Source organism: Labrus bergylta, chromosome 18, assembly GCF_963930695.1.
Source record: "Labrus bergylta chromosome 18, fLabBer1.1, whole genome shotgun sequence".
NCBI classification, from domain to species: Eukaryota; Metazoa; Chordata; class Actinopteri; order Labriformes; family Labridae; genus Labrus; species Labrus bergylta.
Window position 1 is genome coordinate 8,905,597 of NC_089212.1, and position 25,694 is coordinate 8,931,290.

At 47.3% G+C, this 25,694-nt stretch overlaps 2 protein-coding genes across 6 annotated transcripts; one reads left to right on the forward strand and one right to left on the reverse strand.

The window, feature by feature from the left end:
• Window positions 1-660: 660 nt before the first annotated feature.
• Window positions 661-22,785, reverse strand: heatr5a (HEAT repeat containing 5a). Of its 5 annotated transcripts, none has more exons than XM_020654638.3 (42): window positions 22,631-22,785; window positions 20,684-20,889; window positions 20,384-20,595; window positions 19,770-19,878; window positions 19,484-19,633; window positions 19,162-19,333; window positions 18,802-18,962; window positions 18,097-18,346; window positions 17,784-17,939; window positions 16,796-17,046; window positions 16,573-16,684; window positions 15,928-16,080; window positions 15,420-15,519; window positions 15,132-15,241; window positions 14,813-14,982; window positions 14,574-14,737; window positions 13,770-13,875; window positions 13,467-13,657; window positions 11,725-11,884; window positions 11,413-11,602; window positions 11,085-11,254; window positions 10,356-10,382; window positions 9,048-9,192; window positions 8,489-8,671; window positions 8,120-8,359; window positions 7,860-8,038; window positions 7,677-7,745; window positions 7,359-7,538; window positions 7,047-7,281; window positions 6,410-6,514; window positions 6,124-6,252; window positions 5,887-6,014; window positions 5,455-5,602; window positions 5,055-5,222; window positions 4,861-4,962; window positions 4,551-4,634; window positions 4,119-4,289; window positions 3,674-3,819; window positions 3,467-3,574; window positions 3,097-3,199; window positions 2,610-2,763; window positions 661-2,443 (listed from the first exon to the last, which is right to left on the reverse strand). In XM_020654638.3, exons 2-42 carry the CDS (start codon window positions 20,807-20,809, stop codon window positions 2,290-2,292), a joined length of 6,171 nt encoding a protein of 2,056 aa, XP_020510294.2. In that variant the 5' UTR covers window positions 20,810-20,889; window positions 22,631-22,785; the 3' UTR covers window positions 661-2,289. The 5 variants fall into 5 exon arrangements, with proteins under 5 accessions (XP_020510294.2, XP_020510288.2, XP_020510290.2 ...); XM_020654632.3 differs by having other exon boundaries at window positions 18,802-18,965; XM_020654634.3 differs by having other exon boundaries at window positions 18,802-18,965; window positions 22,607-22,774.
• Window positions 22,786-23,585: 800 nt separating this feature from the next.
• On the forward strand, window positions 23,586-25,355 carry hikeshi (heat shock protein nuclear import factor hikeshi). The gene is made up of 2 exons (XM_020654644.3): window positions 23,586-24,221; window positions 24,602-25,355. The coding sequence occupies exons 1-2, from the start codon at window positions 23,847-23,849 to the stop codon at window positions 24,821-24,823; spliced, it is 597 nt and encodes a 198-aa protein (XP_020510300.1). The 5' UTR covers window positions 23,586-23,846; the 3' UTR covers window positions 24,824-25,355.
• The last annotated feature ends 339 nt before the right edge of the window (window positions 25,356-25,694 follow it).

The following is a 25,694-nucleotide window of genomic DNA, read 5'->3' on the forward strand; positions in this document are numbered from 1 at the left end:
TGATCCTGTATTTGATCATATAAACCCCTCTATTTCAGCCCTGCTCAGAACAGGCTGTTTCTGTGTCTGTACCTTTAAATGTAAATGAGCTGTGTCTGACCACGCCCCCTCTCTGGAAGGACTTGGGTGTCTCGGGTTTTCTCTCTCCATGTCCTATTGTTTACAGTGAGAAGGCAGACTCAGAGGGCAGAACAAACACCTAGCTGTGGGAGTGTCACCCACCTGGGGGAGGGGTTACTGCCCTTTGTCATGTCATGAAGGGAAAATCTCCAAACGACCTGTTTGAGCACACATTTTCTGAAATGTTGAGCAGGCAGAAGACGGAGAGGATGGACTTTTCTCATCATTGGGGGGTTTGTAGACAGACTAGAGACACATGTTAGTGTTAGAGGAACATGGGGAAGTGGATTTAGCATCAGATGTGACCTTCAAAGTCGCTGAGCTATTTGTGTACGAATTAATTTTTCTGTATTATAAAGTGAAATTTAAAGTGCAGGTCTGTGCAGCTTCACAGAGAGGCTCCTGTGGCTGTCGTCTGGTTTAAAAATAAAAAAAACTTTCACACGATATTTCGTGTCTTTCACTCTTTAAATCTTCTGGACGTTACAGAAAAGATGAATCTTCAGTGTTTGATACAAATGAAGAAGCGTGAGAGCAGCGTTTGAAGAAAAAGGTTTTTATTGAGTCTCAGCTGTTAGAAAACAACACGTAGAAACACACACACCTGTACACACAGTCGTCTTCGTAGTGCAGGTGAATCTTTATTGATTTTTGTTTGATGATGACATCATGAATTGTTTGAACATTCACATTCAGACGATTAATTCTCAACATTCTACACGACGTGGTTGACGTGATTATGTAGTGTTTGTTAAACTAAAGTGCTCTGATGACTAAAAGTGTACCTCACAGGCCACCGTAACACATCCATCACAGTGTTGTTAAATCCTCACATCACTATAAAAATAAAATGCTCTTCACGATGCGTTCACTGTCTGACTTCTCCTCTGTATTTCACATTCACTCACAGGTTAGTTTATTAACTGACACACCGTCGATCTGCCGCTGCTTGTTTAGTTCAGTCGTACCTGGAGAGCAAGGTGGGAGGAGTCAAGCTGTCCTGTGATTGGTCAAAGCCACTCCGTCTATGTTACAAAGTTTCTGTTATATTTATTACACTCTGGACTTTCTAACAAGAGCCGACTTCACTAAAAAACGGATCTGAATTAAAAACAGAATAAACTTTTACAATTTTAATTTCACCTTTTTGTTTTTCACTTCGTTTCTACGGTGGCTGAGAAGTGCAAAACAAACCAACAAAATGTGAAACGATTTTACGAGCGCTGAGACAAATTTACTAACGACACACTTTGCAAGTTAGTTTTGCACTTCTCAGCCACCGTACATTTCAAACTTTAATCTAAGAAGTTTGACCTCTAACAGGCTGATTCGTTCACAATCGTCAGTCTGAACGTCTGATTCTGCGATTGAAACGTTTCCCTCCCTAACAAACAGGAATGTCACAGATCTCTGAATCGATAAAGTTTTATTCAAAGTGTTTCATGTGAAATATAAAAAAACTTCTCCTTTAAGCTTTCTGTAGTGTCGTCACGAGACCAGAATTTAAACTTCGATATGATTAAAATCAAACAATGTTGATACCTGTTTGTTACCACGGCAACAGGAATACAAGTCCTACACACCCACTAAAGAGTCATCAGTTGTTTTTAAATCCTAATCGATCATGAAGATAAAAGATTGTATCGTTTGAAAACATGTGATATAGAACATTTTCACGACCTCCACGTCTTCATGTTCAACGTTAAAAACACGTTTCTGTTTTGATTTCATCCCCTGATCAACATCGTCCCTGCTGAACGTTTCCCAAACGCTCAACCAGAGTTTGAGCTGCTTCCTTCCTCCCAGACACGATCAATCGATCAGTGAGTCGATGACATCAGAAGCTCTATGAGAGGAAACGGTCAGCAGGGTGTACGAGTGACTTTTATGGAGAAGAAAGTGACCTACAGTGACATGCAGCGTGTGGAACATCAGAACACCGCCATGTTGGAGGAGTCCTGATGACATCACAGATTGTAGTCCAAAGAGGAAAGAGGAAGTGATGTCATAACGTGTCTTTCTTGTCTACTGTCATTGTACCAACATGTCGGCGTGTCGCACACCCTCGCAAATTTCATTACTGACACCAACAGTACCGTTTGTCCCGGGGGACAGTGAATGCAGCGCAGTACATTGGTGACGTGACATCAAAATGCTGTCGCAGCCGTCTCACAGGAAGTTGGTCTTGAGCGTGATGCTGGGGGAGGACTTGGCTGCGCTGCGGGGGTTAGTGCTGCCAGCTTTAGCGTTCAGACTCTCCTGGTTTCCTTTGACGGCGGCTTCGAGACGAGACTTCAGGTGAGGAGACGACGAGATGAGAGACCTGAGGTTCAAATAACTCATCAATATAAGAGTTTAAAAAGTTGCATTTATACCTCTAAAAATCAGCTCTCTAATGTTTAGACTTCGGACTGCAGTATCCGTTTTAAACACTAGGTGTCAGAGTTGCATACTGCTCCTTTAAATACAAAATACATTTTCAGTTTTACCTGAAGACAGCTGAGTGCTGGGGGCCGAGGCGCATCAGGTCTTTGAGTGCCGCCTCATGCAAAGAACGGGATGCGGCGGGGGCGGAGCCAAGAGCGTTTTCATCCAGGAGGAAGGAGATGAGGAGGGGCAACAAGACAGCCACCAGCTGAGGACCTGCAGACAGAAAACAGAGGCTAAGTCCTGAATCACACACGACTCACTATGAAGGTGTACGACCTAACCCCAACACAATGCATATCCCATCATGCATTGGGTCTTTTTGGACCGTTAATACATCGGAGATTCAATGTGGACACCTGAGTGCTGACCAGGTGTAAAAGTGGTAAAAGTGATACACAGTGGTAAAAGTGTTTCAGACTCCTCTGTTCTCTGCTTGACGACACTTGTAGATGAATAGACAGTAGAAGAGAGTTTGAACAGACTCTACAGAGACTTTTACATCCTCCTCTTCATCACATAAACTCTTGAGTTCTCGCCGTGACTCACGCTGAGACTCGTCTGCAGCCTGGATAAGCGCCTCCATGGCTCGGACTCCCTCCAGGACTCCCAGCAGCTCCTCCGGACTCTGAGGACGACTCCTCTCCACCCTCTGAAACACATCGTGTGATGACATCATCATCATCATCAATGGATAAAGACATGAATCCTTCTGAAAAATACATGAATCATCCTCACATTCTGGCACGGACTTGAGTCTCTTTCTCATATTTAAATGACCTCCCTTTCTAAAACGGTAAACCCAGAATTTCCCTCATTTCAGATGAACAGACTCCGTGTTTGCACTAATCCTGCTCACTGAAACGGGCCTCAGGACTAACTGGAGCTCTGATTAAAAACAAATCTCTCTCTTCAGTACCTGGAGGAATTGGACCAATGGCGGTCCGAGCGCCTGGATGTACGGGACGGCCACGGTGGGCGGAGCCTGAAACACCGACGTCAACAGCTGATAACAGCGACTCACGACCTGCAGCACAGAGAGAAGGAGGACAATTAATAATCACCCTAAAACCTTTATTCTGAAAGTATTTTCACAATAAATGAAGAAGCGTGAAATGTTACTGACCAGCGGGTCTTTGGCCTCCATGCTGGCGGTGAAGCGCTGCAGACTGAGCATGTGCAGAGGCTCGACGGTGCAGACGTCAGGACCGGCAGAGCACAGGAAGACGGTGAGAGCGGTGAGCAGACTCACCTGATCAACCGCACGGTCTCCTGAAAATGCACAAAAGTAATATTCACTAATGTTTACCAAAACTATGTCCATTTTTATAAACAACATAGACTCATTACTGGTGATTAATCAAATATAAATATAATCCAATATGGTGCACCTCAGGGAGCCATATTAGGACCTCTTCATTTTTTCTATTTATCCTTTTTTTTAATTCAAATTGTTAAACGGTAAAGCATTTCTTAGTGCAGATATAATACAGGACATTTACAGTATGTGTGTGTGTGTGTGTGTGTGTGTGTGTGTGTGTGTGCGTGTGTGCGTGTGTGTGTGCGTGTACCTGCGTCCCACAGTCCAAGCAGTGTGTTCAGAGCAGATCTCAGCAGAACGTTCCAGCCTCCTCGGCTCTTCTCCTGTCGGCTCATCGGAGACGTCACGACACACTTCAGGGCCTGAAGAGCTGCCTGGATCACCACGGTCAGACTGGCACTGCCCCCGCCCACTGAGACCACTGCCGGGGTATCAGGGAAAAAAAGATACAAGAGCAGTGTTAATCATACCGTACTAAAGGACTTATTTAAGGTACCTGTGGTCGTCCTTTTGTGTTTCTACTTAAATTGAACTATATTGCTGCATCATCATCCTCTCCGACCTCGCCGGGTTTGCAACAGAGAAGGGAAGAGAGTGTGTGTGTGTGTGTGTGTGTTATTTGTCTGTGTGTGTCTGTGTGTGTCTCTGTGTGTTTGTGTGTGTGTCTGTGTGTGTCTGTTACCCGTGTGTGTGCTGGGCTGGTGGACGAGCTCTCTGAGGACTCCCAGCAGCAGGTAGAGGACTGTGGGGAGGATGGACACGCTGCCTGCAGTTGGAGAAATTAACCTTCCAAGTTAAATAGTAAACTAATTTATGAAGCTAACTTTCATATTTCTGCTAAAGAGAAACAAAAACTCTCTAGAGAGTGATGTAACAGCTGTTAAAAAAATCATCTTTAATAAAAAGGTCTCTCTCTGTTATGATGGTCACACTGGTAACTACCGGAGCCTGTCAGGGACAAAAATGAGAGAATGTATATTTTATGCTCTTACCCTCTGGAGAGCAGACCGACGGCAGCTCAGAGAGGACACACAGCGCCGAGGCCACAAGCTGACAGTCGTTGTCCGTCAAACTCCAGACTGAACCTCCAGGACCTGAACACACACACACACACGGAGTTCTGAGTGACTCACATACAGTTCACCTGCACACTAAAAACAGGTTCTCTTTCTCCTCCTCCTCGTACCAGTGGGACTGGCCAGTTTAGGGCTGAGCTGTGGAAGTTTCCGGACCAGCACACAGAGGCACAGCTCCAGCGCTCCAAACACCAGCGAGCGTCCGGGAATCAAACCGCCGGTGTCCCGACCCTCTCCGAACTCTGGTAGCGTCTCCTTCTCCTCCGCACCGTCGTCCACTGTGGAACAATAAAGTTTGAAACAAAAACAATCAGCCTCTGGGACGTGGACTTGAAGTTTAATAGATCTTTTTTTATTTTAATTTTCCGTGTTTTTTTGTCCCGATTCAACAAGGATTATTATCACTCTGTTTTCTATGTTTTGAAAAATGGAAAATAAAAGTGTGTGCAGTATTGGTCCTGATGGGCTGCCGTACTGCTCTCCTGAATCAATAGAGAAAAGTGAGTTCACCTTCAGCGCTGTGGCGTTTCTCTCTGACGTGCTCCTGAGCTGCCGTCACGATCTGACGCAGTAAATCCAACACGGCGAGCTGAACATACACCGACTCTCTGGTGACCATCAGCCTGTGGAGGACGCTCAGCAGCTCCACGCTCAGAGCCTGGAGAGAGACAGGTAGACGGGAGAGAGACGAGGGAGAGAGAGAGAGAGAGACAGGTTGACAGGGAGACAGACATATAGGGAGAGAGAGACAGACAGGTAGACAGGGGAGAGAGAAAGACAGGTAGACGGTGAGAGAGAGACAGACAGGTAGGGGAACAATGAGTTCGTCTGTAACTCAAAATATAGTGTAAAAATAGGTATATATAATTTTCTAAATTTTTGACCATTTAATAAAAATACATCGACTCTGAAGACAAGGTTTCAGGTCCATGTGGGTCTCACCTGGTCATTTCCAATCTTGGCTCGAGGCCATGAGACGTCGAGCAGCGCCTGCAGAGCCCGCAGACAGGAAGCGATGTTCTCCATCTGGTCCTCAGAGTGCGGAGAACAAAGGAACTCCACGCTGATCCCTGAGAACCAAACCCCATAAAGAAAAATCACAATTTAACCCCAGTGCTGTTGACAACATGTGTCCTATGGGTGTTTTGATTTGAGGGTTACAGTCTCACAGTTCTGTACCCAGTATGAGATGAAGTCTGTCTGAGTTTATGTCCTCTGAACTCTTGGCCCCACCCACGGTGTGTCCCATGGAGGTGGGCGTGGCCGGTCTGGACAGGTTTGCAGGCGAATCGTCTGGCATTAAGAAACCTTTAACACAAACAGTGACATCACGCTGTTGAACATCTGAAAGGTTTAACATATTACATCAAATAGAAGAGCTAAGAGGAGGAGGAGGAGGAAGAGGAGGGGGAGGAGGGACAGGAGGAAGAGGAGGAGGACAATGAAGAGGAGGAGGAGGACTTACCGGTGCTGTGGAGCCAGAGGGAGGTGGCGTGGAGGATGGGAGCCCAGGAGGAGGTGTAATGAGCTCTGGCCTGCTTCAACGTCTCGGCTGTGTAGAAAGAACCTCCTGCAGGAGGAAGAGGAGGAGGAGAAACGTGTTATTATTATTATTATTATTTTAAAGGTGGAGTAGAAATGCTGGTAGCAGTTTGTAAAGCGAACATTCAAACATGGCCCCTCCTCCTGTGCTCATCTCCCCCACTAGCTCACCCTCACTGCAGGGCGTAGTGTGTACGTTTACGGCTTGTTGCTACACTGCAAGCTAACACACGCTAGCACAAGCTAACCGCCGCTGTTTGTCACCTGCCTGTCCAACAGGAAGCAGACCAACTCCATGTCCACAGGTAAAAGACAACACAAGGTTCACCCTCGTTTTAGAACGAGCTTTATTCGCTTGGTGTTTCTCCTCACTGTGATTATATTTTCTCTTCTTTGCTGCTACGTCCACGTCCGTCATATTCTCCGGTTTGAATGGCGTCCAATCACTCTGATTGTATCAATCCTAAACTCACCTGCTGCGCTGTCATTGGCTGGAGGAGCCCTGATTTTACGTCAGAGACCAACAAATTAATAAGAAATGATGGTTAACTCCATCTTACCTGTGTCAGGTAGCTGTGATGCGTACTCGTGTGGGAGGGTCAACAGAGCGTAGTCCTGCAGCGCCGCCAACCACAGACGGCTAAGTGTGGACAGATCTGATTGGACCAACTTAAGAAGGCCCGCCTCTCCTGACTCCGAGCCTGAGCTGACATTGGCTGAAGAAGAGATTGACAGATCAGCCGTCCTATCAGGAGCTTCCTTCTGTGTGCTCCTCTCCACGGCGACGATGTAAACCTGAGAGAGGGGAGGAGCTTAAAACACCTCATACCTGAATCATTCCTTTAAACATAAACACTGAAACAGTCACCCACCTCGGCCCACGCTTTCAGCACAGCCAGCGTTTCCATGGTAGCGGTGGCCTCGTTGTACAGCTGACTGCAGGTGTCCCTACCTGACTGAACTTTAGCCAATGAGGAGGCGAGAAGCTGGTGGACTCGCCGCAGGTCACGCAGGTCGCTCACCACACCGCTGGCGATCCAGGCGCTGCACACCTGAGAGGAGAGGACGAGGGAGGAGATCAGGTATGATCAGGTAATGTTTGAGTTACCTGGAGAGCAGAACGACTCAGCAGAGAATCTACCTGAGAGCAACTAGAACAGAAACATGAACGTTTACTAATGACTGATCACCTGACAGGCTTTGGCTGTGATGTCAGGAGGAGCGTCTGCAGAGAAGGCTGGTCTGAGAGCAGCTCCAACCTGCACGCACACGCACACAAACACACACGCACAAAGACACACATCAATTATTTTCTTTACTAAAACACGGTGGCGTGCTCTATCAGTGACGTGCTCTATCAGCGGCGTCCTTACGTTGGCCTGGTACTGCTCCAGGATCACGTGACCTGGGAACTCTGGTTCAGGGATGGCGGAGAAGCGTCTGATGATGACCAGCAGCGTCTGAAGCCCCGCCAGGCGCAGCTGGTCGCTGTGATCGGTCGCCGCCATGAACGCCATACGGACCAGGTCACCAAGATGGAGGACCAGGAAGTCTGCGGAGGAACAGGTGAGGGGGGGGCTGCAGGGATTGAAGACACAAACTGAACCGTGGTGGTGATGGGGGGGGGTCTTACCTGTGGACTCGTGCAGGCGTCTCTCCTGAGCCAGAACCATGTCAAAGTGGGCGGGGTCAGAGCTCTCACACTGAGCGATGATGCGACACACACACTCCATGGCGAAGCGGCGCGTGGCCCAGCGCAGCGCCGTGAACGGGCCGCCAGACTCGGACCGAGCTTTGAAGGCAGACGAGTCGTCGTCTCTGCCGGGGTCCGCCTCCTCGTCCTCCTGACTCGCCTCCACGGGAGACGAACAGTCTGAGGAGAGACAGGGTGTTAGACACGTTGAAACACAAACGTGGCCAAAGGTAAACGCCCTTCACCTGCTGCAGGAAACGTGTAAGAAGCAGCTTCTAACCACAGAGACGATAATGTCCCGACACCCACCTGTGGTTGCAGACAGGACGTCCTTGCAGAGTTTGAGCCAGTGTCCCAGTTTCCCGCTGGTGGCGCTGGACGTCATCATGTGGACCAGAGTCTCCTGGATGTCCCTCCTCAGACCCGGATCTGACTCCCGGTCCAGCAGAGTGAACAGAGCTCCCTCCAGACCCACCTCCTTTATGGTCACGTCTGTACAGGAGCGGAGAAGTCAGTGTGTAAAAAACGTTTATTTTCTCTGAGCTAAACTTTGATGTGATTCAAGTAAAATCAGAGAACAGAGATAGAAACCTGTTTGTTAGCACAGCATTAAAAACAGAACTCCTATGCACCGCGTGACAGAGGTCGTTTTAGGGTGCATTCGTGCGTGCAGTACCGATCTGACTAGACGTGTAAAACGTTGACGTTCTGACGTGGTTATAAAAGACGCACGCTTAAGAAACATAAGAAGATAGTCACAACATTTAACGTGTCCGCAGAAAACGTTTGATAGAATTTGGAGCTTTTTAAATAAAACTTGACGAGTGGATCAGTAATAATAATCGTAGAGTCTGGAGTTTCATCTCACCCAGCTGAGTGTTGTCTCGTCTCGGCAGCTCTTTGACCAGCGTCACGGCGTGTTCAGAAACCTCCACAGCCTCCCGCTGCACCAGCTGACGGAGACAGGCAACCACCGCCCGCCGCAGACACAGGTAGGAGCTGCACAGGTGAGCCTGAGCACGCACACACACACACACAAACGCGCACACACACACACACACACACACAGAGGAGTCGTTATGAAGTCACCAGCTGAACTCTGTGAGCAGGTTTATGTTTCTCACAGGAGACATGCAGGTAAAGACGGGCGGTGTTTCCTCCAGACTCACAAACTATTTTACTTTTTCTTATTTTTGTTTAGATAAATTGAATCTTTGTTGTTTAAATATTAATTAAATTACTTTAATGTTAATTTGCTTTTTTGCTTTAGTTTAACATTGGGGCTGTTAAACGATTTAAATGTTTAATCTCGATTAATCGCATTTTTTAAATTCCATTATTTCACATTTCAAATTAAAGTTGTGAGGCTTTTATTTTGAAGGTCTGTCCTGTCTTTAGCTGAGAGTACTTTACTTGCTGTGTGCTTTTATTTTGAAATACAGTAAGGCCCTTCTGGTAGATGGAAGGTTAGGAGAGGAAGTTAAGCACAGAAACAGGAAGTGGTTAGGGATCCCAAACTGAAGTCAAACAGCTCAAAGAACGGTCACCTGGGCCGCCTGCCATGAGGACTAAACTGAATCTGAACATTGGAGGGGGGGGCGCAACAACCACTAAGTCACCGGCGCCCCGACAGCCCTATTTAACAAAAAACATTATGTAGGCAACAAAGAATACGCTTCTGTATGAATGAATCTCCCTAAATCGTTTTTATCTCTTGAATATTTTAATATCTCACAGAGCCGGAGATAAATCTCTCCGTCTGCGTCATATTAAGGCGTTTTAAGACACAACACGATAACCTGGAAGATCATTAAGATTTAAATACTCAAACTAATACAGTTCAGTATTTCTATGTGCATGTTTGAGCTCTGTCTGGAGGAAACACGGAGAAACTGTCCCCACACATAAACCGGTGTTTAAATGGAAAGCTGTGGGCAGAGTGGTACAACAGAAGAAGAAATGTTGTGTTATTGAGTTAGCTGCTGTGAAACGCCATTTAAAGAAAAGAGACAAAAACATGAGTTTATGAGCATCAGAACTTAAACAGAAGGATGTTAAACGTTTAGTGCAAAATGAAACAGTTTGTCAGGCTTCACAATTGTTAAAATAAAGAAGTGTTTTAAAAACTTCACACCAACAAAAAGTGAGACAAACAGCAGCTTCACAGAAAACCTACCAACATGGAATAGTCCAACAAGATCTCCTGCAAGACATAAAACAGGGTCAACAACACACTGCTGACTCAACATGGCTGCTTTCACATCTGCATTCCTTAAAATATCTAAAGGATTTCTAGTGAAATTAAAGGAGCAGTATGTAAATCTGACACCTAGTGTTTCAAATGGGTACTGCAGTCCAGATTCTAAACATTGTAGAGAGCTGTCTCCCCCCTCCTCTCTAGAGTCGATGCTCACACAGGTTGCCATGTGGTGGACACTGAAGCTTCAGTGTTTATCCAGCTCTGCATCGGTCTGTAAACCTTTCTGTGTTCTAACCTCTCTCCATTTTTCAAAAGCTTCTCCAATATTGATCCTAGTTTGAGCACGTTTCTGCTCGTGGAGCTTATTAGAAACATGCAGAGGCTTTTTAGGTCGGGTACAATCACTTCTATCTGAACTACTTTTCTTGCCCGCTTCCATCGCTGCAACACCTGTTGACCTGATAACTGCTCTCATATCTGGCAAACGAGGGGCGTCCAAAACGGCCGTGTGGGGGTGCCTTAAAACCACCTACCTTCTCTGGTCCAAACAAACCTAACATCTGATTTTATTTACTACATAGACTTCGGGTATCTCTGTAGATTTTACTTCACAGTAAAAATTCTTTGAGTCTTGAACCATAGTGCACGAAAAAATAAAGTCAGTAAGCTCAGGGTGTAGCTCAGGTGTAGCTCAGGTGTACTCACACAGAGTGCAGGTACGAGGGTGGCCAGGTTGACGTGAGGAGGGGAGAACATGTGCAGCTGCTGCAGACAGGAGATGGATCGAGCCTGAACCAGACAGTCCGGACCGTCCTGCATCACGCCACATCCCACCAGACAGCTGGAGCGCAGAACGGACACTGCTGCACCTTCACCTGAACACACACACACACACACACACATCACCTGCTGCACCATCACCTGAACGAAACACACACACACATAACCTGCTACCCTAACCCTACACAGACATATCTCTATTACTCGTCCTCAAACCTCCTCTGTGTGTTCTCAGGTGTGCAGTGAGCGGTACCTTGCAGGTCGGGGCCCAGGCAGGTGATGAGGGCGTGCAGGCAGCGTCCAAGGCTGTGGTGCACCTCTGGGTGAGTGGGCGGAACCGACAGCAGAAGGCGGAGCACTAGAGTGAAGGACGGCTCGGCGTGGGCGCGATACAGACCGCCAGACAGGTCGATAACTAGAGACAGACTGTGGAGGGACCAGGTCTGGACCCGACACGCACACGCACACGCACACGTTTCAGGAGTAAAGGTAAGTCAGCTTCAAGTCCAGGTTAGGGTAAAGTTTTTAGGACAAAATAAATCAAATGCATAATATGTGTGTGTACCTGGACCTCAGGTGAGGTGCTGTCCTGGCTCAGGGTGAACAGGACTCCCAGACAGGTGGACAGGTGTTGAGGGGAGCTGATTCCTCCGGTATAGCGGTACAGCGCCCCCAGAGCCAGCGCGTAGCCACTGCGAGAGGCCGCGTCCCGAGCCGTCTTCAGTCTGCACAAAGAAGAGTTACTGCACACTGGATCAAAGACCTCAAAAATCAGTGGACTAAAAAAGTCTTCATCCAGGTGTTCTTCAACTGACAAGAGAACTGATCCTCAGAACTGATCACAACCAGATATGACTGATCAGTAAATACACAAAGTGACCATCAGAATAGCTATCCCTATCATACACACTCACACACCGATGAAGCAGCGGGAGCAACTTGCGGTTAAACACCCTGCCTAAGCACACATCGGACATGTGGCTGCAGGAGCTGGGGATCGAACCCCGACCTTCCCGTTGAGAGACGACCGACTCTGCCCCTAAGCCACAGCTGCCCTGATGATCTGCATCCATCTGCAACGACATCAGAACTTGTTTGACTTTCTTCGCTGTTCTTTGATTGCTCTCCTGGAGATTTGTTGCTTTTTAACCTCTCCTGCTTTGACCAAAACTTTATTCTCACCTCTTCAAGAGCTGCTTCTGTTAATTTCATCTCATGTTTATCCTTCAGCTCGTTTACATTCTGTTATTATTTGTTTGGTGCTACATATATCAGAGGAGCTGAAAAACGTTGCTGGGGAGAGGAACTTCAGGGATGAATAACTGCGACCTCGGACAAGCAGAAGAAAATGGAGGGATGGATTTATTTATTAAAGTGGAGCACTCTATCACAGGGAAGCGGATACATAAGTTGTCCTTGTTTCTTTCTGCCCATTTGAAAGAGGTCACCTTTACTCTTGTGTCAGCGTCAGATCGCCTTGATTTTCTGCGTCATCTGTTCTCTGTTTGATTGTTTAATGTTTGCATCACTCATCATTGCAGCTTTGTGTGGAAACTGTCTGAGACTAATTCCCCTCAGGGGGCCATAAAGATGATCCTGTCCTAATCTGTAACACGGCAACAAAAACAGAAGAACTAGACACAATACTGGAGGATTTCTTGCAGACAAACTCCTGCACACTGTTAATATGAGACAAACATATTTGCTTGGTCTCAGGACAGAAGCTTTACCAGCGTTTTAGGAGTTTTTCTGCATCTTTTCTATGGCTTCTGTTTTATGTTGCCGTGGTATAGAAACAGGTATGGATATCATTACAGTGGTGTTTGACGTTGTGTTGTTTCTTGTTGGATTATTAATGTCTGTTTTCTCTCTAAGGCCTGAAGCTGCTGTTTGTCTTTCTGCTCAGCGTCGACACATTTTCTGTCGACGTGGAGCTTTTTTTAAAAACAGCTCCTCTCCCTGTGTGAAACAAAATAGCTTCAGTGATTCAGCAGATGAAACACTCAAGGTTATATTTGGCTCCTGTCTGCAGCTCTCAGTTATTTTCAGCTGTTCTGGACTATTTCTGGTTCTGTCAGGATTATATCTGGGTCTCTGCTGAGGCTTGAAAGAGAATAGTCAGCCTTTCTTTTCATTTCAATTGTTTTCAATGACAGGAATCCTGCGTCACAGACTTTATTACATAATATAACTTGAACATGTAAACATCCAGCGTTCCACTCAAACACTGACTGCAGCATCTCCCACTAATGAGGACTGAATCATGTTTCAGTTTCTACATGAATCTGTTTGTTAAATTCCTCGTACCTGTCGAAGCAGAGCAGGGAGACAGAGACGGTGAAGCCGGCGTCGCCGACCACCTGGACCAGCCGGGCCAGACCTTCAGCAGCCAGGCAGCGCAGCAGAGGACTGACGCTCTCCAGCGCCCCCGTCAGGAGAGACAACACAGGGGATCGGATCTCCTCGGGCCCCAGAGAGCCTCGCACACCTCCCTGGTGCTGACGAGGAGGACAGAGTTCATCGTCTGTTAGCTGGATCAACTTCATACTTTTTAAAACCTTTAGTATTGTGAAACATCAAAGTATCAAAAAGAGCAGAGAGGCGTAGTACCTTGAGCAGACTGCAGAGGGCAGCACAGACGTGTGTCTGCACGGTCTGCTGGCGCTGACCCTTCAGCTGGTTCACTGTTTCCACAAACTGCTCCAAGATCTTCACCCTGAGAGACCCCGAGATATTTGTTTATAACAGGAACATTTCCAACTCTTTCATGCATCTTTCAAATCTCAAACACTCTACTCTACTCTATGCAAATGACGCTGTGATCTCTTTTTTTTATAAACGCTAAACTCAACTTTCACACTCTGAAGCCTTATTGGTTCAGAAATCTGTGAATAATTAATTAATTCTACAATTAACTTAGCAGACACTTTTATCCAAAGTGATGAACATCAGAGTAAGAACAACTCAAGCAAGGATCTAGAGAGGAAGCTTTAAGTCTGATCGGACACACATGCTGACAGGAAGTGACCAGAGGAAGAGCTCAGGGATTTTAATATATCTTAATCAGCAAGAAAAACATTGACAGCTGTAAGAGCTCTAATCAGCATCAAAACCATCCTAAATATCGTCGTCATCATTGTGAAGGTCGTAGGTGTTCACAAAGAGCTGGGTCTTTAGCTTTTTCTTAAAAGGTGCAAAGGGACTCTGCAGGTCGAGTAAGTACAAAATATCTGAAAGTAGGAGACACCTGAACGAACTGACACTTCATGAACCTGTTTGTCATTTAAACCCTAAAATATGTTTCATTATCATTTTATACCTTTGAGGTTTTTTTTCAATTATTGTTGACATTTTTTCCCTAAGTGCATAAAAATAGGACCCACACATAAGAACAAGTCACAGCAGGTGAGTTACCTCTGAGGGGGGATGATGTGGGGGAGAAGCGCTCCAAAGAGGCGGACGGTGGCGGCGGTCAGAGCGACTGGAGGAGGAGGAGGAGCTGGAGCTTCATCACTCCTCTCACAAAGACTGAAGGCGTCGTTATCCAGAGAGCCCCCTCCCACACTGCTGCCGTGGAGCTGAAAACACACACTAACATTACAACACTCTACTGATTGATGTTCCAGGGTTAAAGTCCTGCTAACATCTCACACCTGTTCATCGATGTATCTGTGATCAGTGTCGTGGAGGGCGGGGCCGACCAGAGGCAGGTCGTCATGGTGACAGAGAGGAGGCAGCAGGGTGAGCTCTGAGCACGACTGGTTCAGGTTTTCCTGACCCGACAGGTCAGACACCAGCTGGTTCATCACCAGGCCAAAGCTCTCTGCAGGAGGAGGAGGAGGAAAGGAAGTGTTCAATATCATCAAGAGGAGAGGAGAGGAGAGGAGAGGGAGAAATAGAGGAATGATACAAATGAGGCTGGAAGGAGGGAAGAAAGGAATAAAGGAAGGAGTGAAGGAGGAGTGTTGTTACCTTGGTATGTGTGAGGAGGCAGCAGAGCGAGCAGCTCGTAGACTCTCAGTCTGTAGATGACCGACCAGCTGCGAACCGAGCTGCCGTAAGACCTGAGGAGGGCAGGCAACCTGGACACACACACACAGACACACACGAGACAACATACGACACACACAGATACACACATCACACGGAGGAGGAGGTCTCAGTGTCAGAAAGCAACATGAAATGACCTGCAGCTACTCTGAAATCTTGCTTCATCACAGATATTTAGTCTTTCGATGTGTCACACTATGCAGGACTGACTTGGTGAGCAGGGCAATGGCGCAGGCCAATGGCGTGAGCAGGCGGCTGATGATGTCATCAGTGACGAGCTCCCGGCAGTGCAGCAGCAGGTTCTTCATGGCTGTTCGGACACAAGAACAAAGTCTGTTTAATTCTTCTCTGCTGGTTTCAGAGCGACTGCAGCGTGTTGGTCTCTACATTAAAACACTGATGCATGATATCAAGGATCCAGGATGTCTGAATACCTCCGGTCACATTTTGTGTAAAGTACTTTAATAATAAGATAGGCTTATATATAACTATATTATAACTAACGCCGTGTGTCCAGAGGATGAAGCTTCATATCGAGCTGTTATCAGAACACTTTTTCAGCAGTAAATAAATGTTGTGTTATGAACTACGACAGATGTTTGAATGAGGAATTAAAAAGCTTGATGTTGTGATTAAATCCTGCATGTCAGACTATTTGACAGGAAGCTGCAGTATTCGTTATAGCACACAGGCGTGAGAGACGTGAGGGTGGACTGACCGCAGAGCGCTCCAGCACGTCCCTCCAGCGTAACCTGCCACGTAAAGAAGTCCCCTCGTCGCAGCTCCATCTCCTGCTCCCTGAGCGAGGCGGGGAACACACACCGCCACAGGAGGAGCAGACGGGGCAGGTGGTGCTCTATGACAGCTGGGCCTGGACAGACAGACAGACAGACACACACAGGCACATTTTTATTTTGAGCATGGTAGCCCAGATGACCCTGATGACCCTGATGACCCTGATGAAGGCCACACGCCGAAACATGTCAGTCTAATCAGAAATATAAGTTCTGCTGGAGCTTTTGGACCTCTTCACTCTTCATAGTTGAATACGTTGTGCCAGAAAAACACTCAGCCCACTCAGTGTTGGTCTTGATGTGTCATGACTGTGGTTTATGTTTCATGTTCTGCAGAACAGGAACCTGCAGGAAACCAGTTTTTTAAACTGAGTCAGGCCCATTAAACTGTAACTTAGTGTTACTTTTTAACTTTCCTGTATAATAAATGAAATGAAAATCACTCAGCTTCCAGCATGCAAATGTTTCCTGCTGTGAGCTGCCTAGCTTAGCATAAATGTAGAGAAGCGGTCTTCCTGTGTCTCTACGACTCCGTCTGTCATGACAGTAACAGAAAAGTTCAGATTTACCGAGTGTGATGAGAGAAGAGACGAGCAGCCAGCCGGCCTGAGTCCTCTGCAGAGAGATACGACTGTTCTGAGACGCTGAACGCAGCAGATCTTCAGCCAGACCCAGCACCACCTGGATTTACATCAGTCAAAAGGAGTAAGAGAAATAAAAGGCCCGAAGCAGTGATATTACATACAGAAAGTCCGGTTTGTAAAACGACATAATCCTGCGTATTTTACCCACCATGCCTTTGGTGTGGGGTATTCCTAAGGGGGAGTGCTGCACCGCGGCCACCAGGGCGGCGACAGCAGCTCCATACCCGGCCACAGCTTCGGGGGAAGACTTCAGCGACATCAGCCGTTCCGCACAGTGATCCAGCAGCAAGGATCCCTGGGACGGCATCGCCATGGCTACACAGCGCAGGCACCAGGCGGCGGCCAGAGAGGCGGAGGCGGCGGGGTGGAGGAGGACGGAGATCACCGTGTCCAGGAGAGCTGCACGGACGAACAAACAAGACCACATCGATGAGGAATACCTGTATGTTTCCCTCTGGTGTAATGATGATTTAATTCTTCATGTTGAGTTTTTTTAAAATAGAAAGTCATATCTGTAGGTTCACTTGAACCACTTTGCCACCAAAGAGAACCTGAGGCTGGTTCTGATCCTAGTGTTGGTTCAGAGTCGGTTCAACTCGGTACAACTCTTTTGAACCAGGCTGTAAACATGTTAATCTCTGCTGTAAAAACAGGCTTTTTTGAATGGGTGTGTATGTGACTTCCTGTTCTTCTGCAGCCAGCCTCTAGTGGACACTCAAGGAATTTCAGGATTTTACTCTTCAGCATCTGCTTCATTTTAAAACACTGGAGGTTGCTGCTTGCTCTAAATCACCAGTTAATAGCGGCTGCCATGACACCTTTAATACCTTAAATTTGATGTAGTCTTCAGTTTAGGTGAGAAGATATTTTGAAAGCTTGTTTCAGATTGTGCATTGACTAGCATCCTCACTAAAACCTGATAACATGACCCTGGTTTCCCTGCAGAGGTCTAAAGGAGCGAATCAAGTTTCTGCTGCGTTTGTAGTTTTCCTGCAGGATCATCTCATATCCATCCTCAGTCTGTGTTTCATTAGAAAGCAGCTCTCAGATTCAGAGCACAGACCTGCCTCTCTCTTCCTCTGTCTGACCTTTTTATGTTCCTACAAACTGCTCAGTTATCTGGGACTGAAGCTGACCTGTGCTGCCGTCTGTGAGGAGGGGGGCTGCGGTGGATCCCAGTCCCTGTATGAGTCCTCCCAGTTCCAGGAGACAGCAGACCAACACGTGCTGACTGGCCGAGACGTCTGCAGAAGAAACTCTGGTCTCCACGTTCCCGTCAGTCAGAGCTGCATCTAAACACACACATGGATGAGTTAGCAGTGATTTAGAGTCTGTCTGCATCCTCCTGTGCGCAACATCCCACTGCAACAAGATTATTGTGTGTCACTAACAAACACAACAATCAGTAAACCTGAAAACAGATAAAACTCTGTACTCCTCTCTGCTCACCAATAGCTTTTTTCTGCTGCGCTACAGCAAGGCAGAGATGTTTGGCGGCGTTGGTCTGAGCCTTCTCCCCCAGCAGAGACCCCAGGGTGCTCCTCAGGATGAAGGAGACGCAGCGGCGGGTCAACACGGCATCGCCCGGAGTCTGCGTGGCCCTGCCATGAGACGCCAGCTCCATCAGCAGGGACAGGAAGGCCGGGAAGTTCGTCTCCAACCAGGAGCCGCCCAGGGTGGAGACAAAGACCACACAGGCCTGAGGAGGGGGAGGAGGGGGAAGCGAGGGAAGAGGAAAAGAAGGAGGGGGGGAAAGGAAAGAAAAGGAAGAGGACAAGGAGGAGGGGTAGGAGGAGGATGAGAGCAAAAGGAGGTGAAGCAGTAAAAATAAGAGGAGGAAGATCAGGTAGAGGGAGATGAGGGGGAGAAGGAGGAGGGTAGAAAAAAAGGATTGCAAAAGAGAACGTAAAGGCAAATGAGGAAGAAAGGAAGGAGGAAGAATTGAGGACAGGGGAGAGGAAGCAGGAAAAGGAAAGGACAAGGAAGAGCAGGAGGAGGAGTTGGAGGAGGAGGAAGAGGGGTGCAGGAGGTGGGGGAGGAAGGGGTTAAAGAAAAAGCAGGTGGTACAGAGGAGAAGGAGAAGAGGAGTAATACATCGTTAACATCCCATTTTTATCATGCTCCTGCGATGACCTGGTTGCCATGGAGACCCACCTGTGTGACCCCGATGCGGACGTCCTTGCCCACCGAGCTCGTCCCCTTCAGCATGTCTCCGCTGGCTCTGAGGAAACCTGCCCCGCCCCGCAGGAACCCCCCCGACAACAAATCCATCACCTCCTCCAGGGAACTCCGACCCCGCCCACTCGGCCTCAGGGCTGCTGGGAAAAAGAGAGAGAGATAGAGAGAGAGAGAGAGAGAGAGAGAGAGAAAGAAAGATAGTCAAACTAAATGTCTTCCTCCACCTGACCATCGTCACCTCACAGTGGTAGTTTTAGGACTATTTGGGCGCACCACACACGTGTTCCTCCAGCTCTAAAGCGGAACAACTTGAAGTGAATAATCAGCTGATCATACCTGCCGTCTGTCTGGGCTCCGCCGCAGCGGCCAGCAGAGTCCCCAGCAGTTTGGAGACAGAAACTCGGACGTTGTAGTTTGATCCTTCGAACGCTCTGAAGCACAGCGTGGCCACGTTCTCCAACTCGCTGCTCCACAGGAACGCCGCCTCTCGCTGCAGCTCCTGCAGACACTGAGAGGGACACGAGGAAATACGTCACTCAACGTTTACTGAGAAGGTTAGACACAAACCGCTGCATGGAGGGCGAGCTTGAGGGGGGGCATAGATGAATAAGATGGTGGGTCAAATACGCAGCAGGGTTGATGCGTTTCCAGTCGTTACCTTGGCGGAGGCGCAGCGTACAGCCATAGACCGGTCCGTGAGACAGGCTCTCGCCGCCTTGTAGATGTCGCGGTGAGAGGACACGGCGCTGACACCCAAACCCTGCAGGATCTTCTCCAAACACAACATGATCTCATACCGACCCTGAGACTGGCAGAGGGAGGTAGAGGAGGGAGGGGGGTTAAAATTCTTGTGACTCATGGGGTCTTTGTGGACACTTTTCTTGTTTGGCTCAATGATAAGAAACACATCTTCCTGAAATCCGTTTGTACATCTGAAGACAAACCTCTGCGCTCTTCATCGCCTTCAGCAGGTTGGTCAGCGTGTCTTTGAAACAGCCGGCAAGCATCCGCCCAAGCTGCTCGAACAGAGCGCCAAGACACGCCACAGCCGCCCTGAAACACAAAAATACATGTTTCACCTATCACATAGGGTCGTCATGACAAGAGTGTTAAACTTTCCAATGAATCTAGTAACAGTAGTATCTGTTTGATACACCTTTGATACTAACACCCGATGTTCGGTACCTTCTTGTTTTTAATAAACAAAAGTGGAAGGAAAGCTCCGACACCGTCTGAACTGTTTAATATGTTGGATGATTATATAAAGTGTCCCCTCCTCTGCTTTCTGCTTGTTTGTAGAAGACATAAATATCACTGTCACGTCTCTATGAGACGCCAAACGGACGTGAGACATGTCAGTGTTTGAGTATTTACCAACCTGTGATTTTGATTTGATTTCACTCGCAGAAAGGTTTTGATTCTTTGAAGCATCTTTTTTAATAGTTTTCAAGTTTTCTTTTTAAAATAAACAGTTTCAAACCAAAGCTAAAAGCTGGTTTAGACTTCAAAGCTTGTTTTTCCCATCTTTCCTACGTGCCCTGAACGCAGCCTGACTCACAGCCGGGTCGGGAGGCCTGACGGGGAGTCGTCTCTACTGCGGATGATGTCATTACACCGATCAACCATCAGGCTGGCAGGAACAGGGTCACCCAGGCGGTAGAGAAGGGCCAAGCAGTGGGCCAGCAGCCAGCGGGTCGGCGGCCCGGGGGAGCCAATCAGAATGCCCGACAGCTGGTCGATGAGACGCCGCTGGTTGTGTTTGACGTGGGCCTGGAGAGAAGAAGAGATGTCGTTAGGATCACATCGAAGTTTAAAATCTGCCGCTCTATTTCAAACGAGGAGGCGGAGCAGCTCTCACCCTGTCGGTGGCTGGGAGGAGCTTCTTCAGGTGGTTCAGCCATTCAAAGATAAACTCCACCCTCTGATGTTCACCCAGTTGACCGCACGCCTCCTCGTTCAGCAGGAGGCTGTGAGCGCGCTCCATCCTGAACCTCCAGCAGCTCCTCTTCGTCTCCTCTCAGTGGAGGTGAAAACTTCTGTCTTGCTTCATCATCGCTCTGAATCCTGTTAAAGAGAGAGAGGAAACAAGCTCAGCAAAGAAAGTTCATGAGCTCACGGGTCACATCAAAAACACCAGCTCCTACATTTCCCACAATGCATCTCAGCAGCATCTTTGCATTAGACTCTCTGTACTCTACGTGACTGACTCCTGCAACGTAAACTAAGACACTGATAATCCCACAGTCCAACATGCTGGTGTCTGAAAATTCAGGTCCAGCTGCAAAACCAGCGCTGCCTTCATTTCCCAAAATGCACCTAAACATTTGTTCCTCAATAAAGCTTTTTAAACAGCCGTGTCTTCAAAAACTCAACACCGTCTATTGACATGGTGAACAGGCGTTCAACATCAGACAGATTCTTTGAAGCCAGGTGTAACGATCAAACTTTTACAGCCAGTATTCAGAATATTTTCACCACCGTGTCCCATCGATGAATACCCTGAACAGCCCTACAATCAAAAATCCAAACCATCTCTCTAAAGGTTCAGTATCTGGGCCATGTTCTCGTGCTGCGTTCAAGTGCAGAAGAAGCCAGACTTCTGTTCAGTGTCATGTGTTCTGTGGGAAAAAACCTGACCTGAAAGAGAAACAGCGAATGAAAACAAGCCGTGAAGAGAGACAGAGAGAGAGACAGAGAGAGAGACAGACAGAGAGACAGACAGAGAGAGAGACAGAGAGAGAGAGAGAGACAGAGAGAGAGAGTCCAGAACAGACCAGCTCAGTGTTTGAGGCTCATTCAGGTCCAACAGAGCGGATCGGGACCAGAACAGGACGAGAGAGAGACAGAGAGAGAAAGAGAGCAACTCATCAATTATTCAACAGCTCTACTCCTCTCTCTCCTCCAATGACACACACACACACACACACACACACACACACACACACGCACAGAGACACACACACACACACACAGATCACAAAGACGCAGGAAGATGAAGGACGACTATAAATAACCTCGTGTCCCACAGAACAAATCCATGCTGTGATCAAACACTTTACTGCAGAACTTGTTAACTCTTCATGAAAGTAAAGAGTTTTATGACATGAGCTAATCAGATCTATTTGTTTTTTTGAACCAGGCTGTAAACATGTTAATCTCTGCTGTAAAAACAGGCTTTTTTGAATGGGTGTGTATGTGACTTCCTGTTCTTCTGCAGCCAGCCTCTAGTGGACACTTAGACATAATGCAGGATGGTTGTACGGAAAAGTGGCCAATGTTTTTTTGTGAAATTTAGACAGTGTGCAGGAGCTACCGTCCAGTGCTCTTGTCGTATAGCAGTCGTGAAATCTTCGATTCTTTATTTAAATAGTCGATCATTAAAACGTATCAGGTAAAAAAAAACTAATCGATTAAGAATCGAACATGTTTGACCTGAACCTCAGTGTCTCCCAGGTTGTTTTTACAGAGTCTAATTTAAATCTGACTATTAAAGGTTAAATATTCACAATGACTACATCATAACATTAAACACATACATTTTTAATAAATAGGATAAACATGAAGACAGCCTCCTGTCTCATAAAAACACATTATTAAATATTAAAACATACTTTAAAGCTAGCTGGCAGCAGATGTAAATACACACACTGTCTCTTTTCTCTCTCATCAATTATTTAAATGTTTTTCACTTCTTTACTCATCTTTTAATAAACAGACCGCCCCGCTGCTAGCATCGGGCGGCTAACCGGCTGAGCTAACGAGCAAAAGTTAAGAGACAAACCGGAAAAAAGAGCGGAATGGTTACCCGTTAGTGTCCGTTAAAGCCGTTAATCCGTACAGGTGTGTGTCAGTCCAGAAAAATGTCAGCAGAGAGTTTATATCTGTTTATTATTCTGCTCTCGGTGTCTCCGTGAAAACAGCTGAGCTGCCCGCGGCTCAACGACTCCGCTAGTGAAGCTAGTGAAGCCAGCGGAAGTTACGAGAAGCACATCCGGTTGCCGCTTCAAAAATAAAATCTTTGAAGTTTATAAGAATATAAAAACATATTTTATTTGCAAAATTGCCTTAAATATATTGATACCAGGGGGAAAAAATGTAGGAATTTGAATATATTCATATATGAATAATATTAATATTTAGTTATTGGACTTGTGGACATGTATTAATGTAGAGATGTCAGAGAGGGGCTGCTACAGGGAGCGTGTCAGAGCGGTTTGGGGTCCGGTGCCTTACCAAAGGACACCTCAGCTGAGCTCAGGGAATGAATTTACACCTCTCCAGCCACCAGACAAACGCCCATACTTTTGTCCACACTAGTATTGGGGACCCTTCATTTTCCAAAACAAGTCCTTACAGCGCATTCATCTATTATCTACCGTTTGTCCCATTCGGGGTCGCAGTGGGCTTGAGTCGATCACCTTCTTATTTCTGGTTAGATTCGCGCTTATCTTCGCTACCTTTACTGCTAGGCTGGCAGGGATTATAGTCGTTTGTCGAATCATGGAACACAGCCAATAACAAACAAGCCAAACGACAGTAAGCCCTGTTTACAGTCTCACAGGCTGAACTCGTGTCGTTATTAAAACCTGTTTTAAACCGACAGGGGTAATACGGAGCGTAGACGTAAGAGACAGAGTCGTGGTCCGTCAACTTCTGAAGGAAAACGTACTTAAAATGTTCTTAAAAGAAATAAACATTTGCCTGTCAGTTACAAAAAGGGAAAATGTCACAAATCACTACCCAGGACGCAGAGTCAATAGTGGAGCTGCAGATTGAGGGTGGGCAGTACCACCATGACAGACTGTACGAGAAGTTTCTACCTGCCCGGTGCAAAAATCTTCATACTAGGGACAGACTCGTTGCTCGGTCTCTAGTCGGATAAAGTTCCGCTGAGTTCTCCTGAGACTCGGCCCGTTAGCAGGTCCGGTGTTTCTACACTAAACACACTTTAACAAGCTAGCAGGCTAAGCCAAAGCTAGGTCTGTTTACATTACAGCTAACAGCTAGCTGCTGTCAGCGGGATGTTTGGCTGTTTGGTCGCCGGTCGGTTGGTGCAGACCGACGCGGTGCAGGTCGCCTCGGATAAGTTCGTGTTCAACCTGCCGGACTACGAGCACGTGAACCATGTGGTGGTGTTCATGCTGGGCACGGTGCCGTTCCCCGCCGGGATGGGCGGTGCCGTCTATTTCTCCTTCCCTGACCCGGTGAGCGGCGGCCCGGTGTGGCAGCTGCTCGGCTTCATCACCAACGACAAGCCCAGCGCCATCTTCAAGATCTCCGGGCTGAGGACAGGGGAGGGCGGCGCGCACCCCTTCGGGATGATGGCCTCCTCCCCGTCGCCCTCCGTGGCTCAGGTCGGGGTGTCCGTGGAGGTTCTGGAGCAGCTGTCCCAGCAGGTCAGGGCCGAATCAGAGGGGGGGGCAAGGGGTGGACTAGACCCTCTTGAAATCCAAATCCCAAACTATGATTGGCTGTTTTCCTTTCAAGAGTTCTGGCTTAAGTTATGTCAACTACTTGAGCTGTGTTGCAGTCAGGGTTGTCAACATTTTTAGTACTTCTTCGATGCCATGTTTAAATCTCAGTCATTTTCTACAATCTCAGTTTTTGGTGTTCAAAATAAGAGGCGCCCCTGTATTGTTTACATCAGACTTCTGTTGTTGTTGTTGTTGTTGTTGTTGTAGTTGTTCCTGTAGTTTGGAAACAGGTTGTTGATATTGTTTGTTTTTTGCTGGTAGCATGTGAAAGTTTAACATTTCTGGTATCGTGACAACCGTAGGTCCCCGTGTCCAGCGCCGCCGTGTCCACCGTGGACTCCTTCCTGCAGTTCACTCAGAAGATGCTGGACAGTCTCTACAACTACGCCTCGTCCTTCGCCGTCACACAGGCTCAGATGACCCCGAACCCCTCGGAGACCTTCATCCCCTCCAGCTGCATCCTCAAGTGGTACGAGAACTTCCAGAGGAGGATGGCACAGAACCCGAACTTCTGGAAGAACTGATGAGAGCAGAGACACTAAAGACTCAGACCAAAGACCGGACCTCTCAGTGCCTGCAGCTTCTAATTAAAGTCTCATCAGAAGTTTTCACCGTGCTCAGTGTCGGCTTTCTACGGAGCCCCGCGAGGCTCATGTGAGAGCAGATAAGCCGTTTGTTAATCCAGTCCCACAGTTCAGGAAACACGTCCACAGATTGTTCATCCATGTGCACGTATATGTTTGGGACCGGATCTACAAACAACTTTTTATCTTTTCCTACCTGAACCTCGCAGGACTCCGTAGCTTTCCTCTCTGATGCTTCTACAGAAAACACTTCCTGTCTGAGCTCACAGTCTGTTACACTCAACATGCTGTCAATAAACAATGTTTAACAGCCGGGTGCTGAATCCCGAAAAGCTGTCGCAATTTAATTTATAAATCAGATTTTATTACAGGTGAGCTTAACGTGCTTTACAGTCAGGTCAAACACAGAAATACAACAACAGAATGTTTCTACAGAAATCAAATCAATAAAGCCAAACATACTGCACACACACACAGAATAACTATTGGTATGTTTGGGAGAACAGATGTTTTGGACTTCAGTTCAACAGGTAGTTTGTTTAAGAGAGAAGGACTACAGTAACTAAAGGCTCCCTCTCCAGGCTTTGATCTAACTCTGGGTACGGCTAACAGACCTCCACCTGGAGACCTGACGGGTCGGGTCGGGTAGTAGTCTGTGAGCAGGTCAGAAATGTGGACAGGAGCTGAACCACTGAGAACTTTATGGACTAGTAAAATGATTTAAAAGTGGTTCTGTGTTGTTCGGGGAGCAGGTGGAGTGTTTAGAGGACCAGAGTGATGCTTTCAGATGTTCTCATACAGGACAGGCTGC